The 5,201-nt window shown below is 47.9% G+C and overlaps 1 protein-coding gene across 1 annotated transcript in view; it reads right to left on the bottom strand.

Annotated features, from left to right (window-relative positions):
- Positions 1-4,978, bottom strand: part of LOC103379352 (MAM domain-containing glycosylphosphatidylinositol anchor protein 1-like) — a 48,446-nt gene extending 43,468 nt beyond the window's left edge. Inside the window, exons 1-2 of the mRNA XM_008310876.3 lie at positions 4,442-4,978; positions 3,284-3,373 (exon numbers count right to left, since the gene is read on the bottom strand). Coding sequence (XP_008309098.2) covers positions 3,284-3,350 — 67 coding nt within the window. The 5' untranslated portion in view covers positions 3,351-3,373; positions 4,442-4,978. The remainder of the gene's footprint in view (positions 1-3,283; positions 3,374-4,441) is intronic.
- Between the last annotated feature and the right edge of the window lie 223 nt (positions 4,979-5,201).

Raw genomic sequence — 5,201 nt, 5'->3', positions numbered from 1 at the left:
GTGCTTGTGTGGGGAAGGGTGGGGGGGGGGGTGTTTGTGGGTGTGTGGGGGGGGGCAAAAAGCAAATCCCTGTAATGCTGTAATGAGGTGGAGTGGAGGGAGGGCAGCAGGTGTCAGAGAATGTAGGCGTAGCGAGGTTATCATTATCTTCACTTTAATGCCTCCGTCTCCTCTCCGGCCGACTCTCTCCTCCACTCCTCGCTCACAGCCCACCATAAATTATAGATGCTTATTAGAAAAGGCCAATATTCAGCGTCCGAGATCAACTCAGCACAAAGAGGCATAAAAGAGACACAAACAAACAGAAAGTGCTGATGCTGGGGTGGGGAGGGAGGGAGGGAGGGAGGGTGAGAGTCACGGGGGAGGCCAGGTCAGTAAAACCAGGGGTGATCTCTTCTCTTTCTAGGTCACCTCCTTACAACACGTGCAGTGAGTGGAGCTCCAGATGAAGACGGTGCCGCGTGTTCGTTTATAAAAAAAAAGAAAAACCAGAGAGAGTGAAATTAAAAACAAAACAACACATTCCTTCTGTCTGGGGGCCGTAACATCCAAGTAATTCTTTGTTTAAATGCAATTTAGGTTTCTTTTTCTTCTCCCCTTGTGTACCCAATTAAAATCTTTTTTTTTTTCTGCAGCAAGAGGCGGATTCACTAAAATAAACCCCAAAATAAAACAGGGAAGCTAAATTATTGATTTAATTTCATTAAATCGCTTGTTAGCGAGCTCATAATGAAGCATCATATTGCGGGGCTAATGCAGTCTGGGCTTCATCTGCAGCGCCTGCCTAATGGTTCAGTGTGACTTTGTTAAGCAATCGATAATTTGGTGTCTCTGTGAACTGTGTTGCTTTACAGCGTGCGATGTGATGCGCCGACACGGAGACGAGGAGACGGCGTCACATTTCAAATGAGTCACGTCCTGTGAGACACGTCGCGTTTGAGATTTACTGAAATTCTTCATCATGCTCGTGGTGTTAAGTTGCAGTGACTCAATGGAAATCGACGCTCGCTGTTTGTCGACGAGAACGTTTGTGATGAGAAAACCAAAGGATGAAAGAACCTCATTTAAACAACAAAGCTCTGGGTGCCAAACATACGGTGTGCAGATTTATCTTCTCCCTGTTAACTGAAGCGATGCCTCACTCTCTCTCTCTCTCTCTCTCTCTCTCTCTCTCTCTCTCTGTCCAATTGTTGTTTGAAGGACAGGTGTTACGAGCCTTTTGACAGCTTATCAAAATTCACAGAAACACAATCAATACGGCGGTGCTGTAAGACAGACAGTGACTGATCTACAAGTCCCTGCTGATCCAGCAAGCTGTTGCTGGAGTGTGTGTGTGTGTGTGTGCACACATCCCCCCCCCACCACCACCTAAATGCATGTGCTTAAACACCTGCGCAGGCAGAGCTGCTCTAAAACATGCATGCGTGCAAACACACCCCAGAGAAGGAGCAGAGCAAATGAAGCTCACACTCATCAGAAGCGCTGACATCAATCAGACACGCTCTCACCGTCGGCCTCCCAACGGACGCAGAGTCGCATCTGTCTCCCATGACAAGCGCTAAACAATTGCAAAGTGAGGAAAACCATGTCATCTCCATAGACAGCCGCGCAGGAGTCATCTTATTTACCCTGCCTGTAATTTTTTGCCTTTCTACAATTTACTGCTGTAAGTGTTCATCATATTTGGATGCAGTACACAGAGCGTCCACACAACAACAAATCAACACAACCAGACAGCTCATTTGAGAATGTTAGGCCTGTGAATGCCGGCCAGAATGATTCCCACAAAGCTCTGGGATTTGACCTCCCTCAGCACATATTGAAAGGCTTTTTTGGTAAAAAAAAGAAAAAAACAACAACACCGGGGAGAAACCTATCGGAAACAACAAACAACAGATATATTTGTAGCTCGTTTCTGGACATCTGCACATTCATACACTTGGACCGCTGCGTATTTGTGACAGGTCTCGTGTGGCACTGGCGTGCATCGCCCCTTTACCATCACCAAAACTATTTCATACTGTTCTGCAAAAAAAATGGGGACAAGAATGCACAGGGGCAAAGCAGAGAAGAGAGGCAGTCTGCAGGACGGGCTGAGTAGATTGGAAAAGACAGACGAAGGAGACAACTAATGGAAAATGTACACAGATGGAGCCGTAAAAAAAAAATAACCACAGGCACAGACGATATGTGATAACATAATAAAACAGAATATAAAAAGAGTACACTTTGAAGCTCAACCTTTTTTTTTTCAGCCACGGCTCATGTTTTACATTAGAGACGTCGCAGAAATATATGTGATGAAATATAACCATCTCCTCAGTTCAATTTACTGAGTGCTACAGCTGAGCCTGTTTAGTTGAACACAACCCTGACATACTCACAGGAATTGAACAGCACAGCTGATCTCATTTAGTGGAAGACACGAAACAAAGACAAATTAAGTGGAGTTAGCTAGTTTTCTGTGTCACCCCTGATGGTCTCACTAGTGTGCCGCGGGACAGTGGTTGAGAAACCGTACCCTTACCTCCACACAGACCTACAGTAAACGCCTGAGTAATTTGCGAGGTTGTCAGCATTTGTCGGGGTGATGGCAGTAAGGAGTGTAGACCACAGCAGCACACTGAGCGACTATGACTAAAAAAAAACTTTTTTTTTTTTTTTCAAAGGCTGCTACTTGACTTCAAACATCAGAATCAAAGTATCAAAGCTGACAGTTCAGTTTGTGTTTGCTTTGCCCCGAGGGACTGGAGGATGAATATCTGGCCCGGCGCCTGTGGCTGAGGCAACTGGGCCTTTGTAGTACATGAGGCAGCCTTTGGAGGGGACACATTTCTGCTTCATCCTCAAAAGCACAGTCTGACTGTCCTGGTTAACCTCTCGCTTCTAAAGTCCTTCCAGTCTCATTCTTCAGCTTCCTCAGAACCGAGGTCCTCCCAGAACAAGCTCTGATTATTCACAAACCTGGGACGTTTGGATGTGATCTGTGTGCGGTGAAGAGTTCTCACAGCCTTTAAATGATTCAGCGAGGATAAAGTGAGACTGGATTCCCTCGACACTCCACAGCTGGATGTTTTCCCAGCTGAATCTTACGACTTCTAAGGACTAATATCTCACGTCTCAGGTTAATTTGCACTTGATCTCCCTGAAGCTCGCCTTTTGAAACGTTTGAAATGCCACTTTTTACTGCGACCCACAAACCACAGCGTTGTGAAGATGAAGATGAAGATGTATTTGCTGTATAACTGCACAGAAACACATTTGAAAATCAAACTGTTCCTACCGTAAACTCCTTGGCTCCAGGTGAGAGGGCAGACACTAGAAAATAACAAAATCCAAAAAAGCTCCATGTTTAGCTCACTTCCGTCATAACCTAAGAAAACAGGGGGGGGGGGGAGAAAAGAGGGAGGAAAGGGTGAGGACGGAGGAGCAGCCTGCAGATGGATGTGACACACACGAGGCAGCAGCAAAGTAAAGGTGATAAATAGATGTTTTTCCCGGCGCTTTTCATGATGAACTGTGTCGCGTTTAAACATTTTAGTCGCTGCTCATTAAACTCACATTGTTTCACGCGCGTCATTCAGTCATTAATCGTGGATTTGTAGTGGTTTTACGCACAGCGTGGTTCTCCTCACAGCCAGGGGGAGTCAAGTCACCTGAAGCTGTCAACGATTAGGGTTTCATTCGGCTTTACTTCCACTCGAGCCGCCTTTGTGGGTGGGAGTTAAAGACACTAAGATCGGTGAAAACCACAGAAGTCACCGGGACCGTGTGCTCGTGGGGGTCACGCTCCGTGGCCCCTGCGACACCCACGCATCCGCACTCTGCCTTCAGATCGATAAGTGTTCGAGTCCCTGGACGGTGGTTCAGGTTAGACAGTGGACAGTGTTTGTGATGATGCTGTTGTAGTAACACTGGACCACTGTGCTGTGGACCGCTGAGCCGGAGGAGAGAGGAGGAGACGTGGCTGGAGTCTCTGACCCAAACCCGGCTCCTCCTCCTCCTCCTCCTCCTCCTCCTCTTCTTCCTCCACCTTCATGTTCGTGTGGAGGCTCCGGTTCTTGCTGCACTTTTACAGCCGTCAAACTTTCTAGATTCTGCACAGGATGTGAGTGAATCCGCGCGTCCTGCCGTCACGGTGCCTCCAGGACACCTGTTAACACTGATGGACTCTGATGTTTGCATGAGGACACGGTGTGAATTACACAGCGTGGGGTGAGAGACGTGCGCGTGTGTGGAAGCGATTGGACCGAAGATGGATGGAACTTTTGTAAAACTGTGACAGAGACGTTTTGGGTCACGTTCTTAAATGAGCGTTTTATTTTTTAAATGAAAAATGAAAAGTCAATAATGATGATTTTTTTTTTTTTTTTTTTACCATAAATCAAATTCAGAATAAAAGGCTGCCTCGGTGATACATTATTGCCTCGCGCTTCTCTACCTTGTCTCCGAGGTGCCGTCCGTACAGTCCGTCTGCTGCCCACCAGTGTGTGCACTCCTCCCGGCTCCGCCAACTGAATTCCTCCGCTCTCCTTCAGCCCCAGCTGCCTCTGCTGGTGTGTCCGGGGAAAAAAAATAGTCAAAAGTTGAATATCCTCCTTTGGTAAACGTCCAGTGTGAGCTTTACATTTCCCGGAGAGCAGAATTGAGGAGTTTTAAGCCTTAGGTTTCCAACAAAATAATCTCCTGGATGTGTTGAACTTTTATTTTACGCACGGAGTGGCGGCTCGACTCCAGGCTTTTCTCCCAAAAAGCTGCGAATAAAAGCACTTTATCCTTGGGAAACTAGAGCAGTGTCGGGGTCAGCGGGGCTCACACGCAGCCACGCTCCTCCGGTGTGGACGTGTTTCTGTCTCAGGCGTGGCTGGAGTGGTCTCCACTCTGACAGTCCACTGAAGCCCGCTCTGAGGACGAGTCTCCGCCGCTCGGTCAATCAGCGCTGTGTCTGCGGACTCCAGTGATGCTGGCCAAGTGGAATATGTGCGCAGACTGAGAACGACCGCCCCTGTCTGTGGAGAAGAACAGGGGGGGGGGGGGGGGGGGGGGTGGAGGGGTGGGGGAGAGGGAGGAGAGGGAGGACAGAGGCTTCTACACACGGATGCGCTCGAGCCTCACAGCTCCACACTGAACAGGTCGTCAGACAAACAGCCAGTCTCACTCTTCACTTATCACATGTTTTCAACTTTTCAGAGGTATCTGGG

Source organism: Cynoglossus semilaevis, chromosome 5 (genome assembly GCF_000523025.1).
Source record: "Cynoglossus semilaevis isolate Cse_v1.0 chromosome 5, Cse_v1.0, whole genome shotgun sequence".
Classification (NCBI taxonomy): Eukaryota; Metazoa; Chordata; class Actinopteri; order Pleuronectiformes; family Cynoglossidae; genus Cynoglossus; species Cynoglossus semilaevis.
Note: the sequence above shows the minus strand (reverse complement) of the source record. Positions and strands in the feature narration are given on the sequence as shown.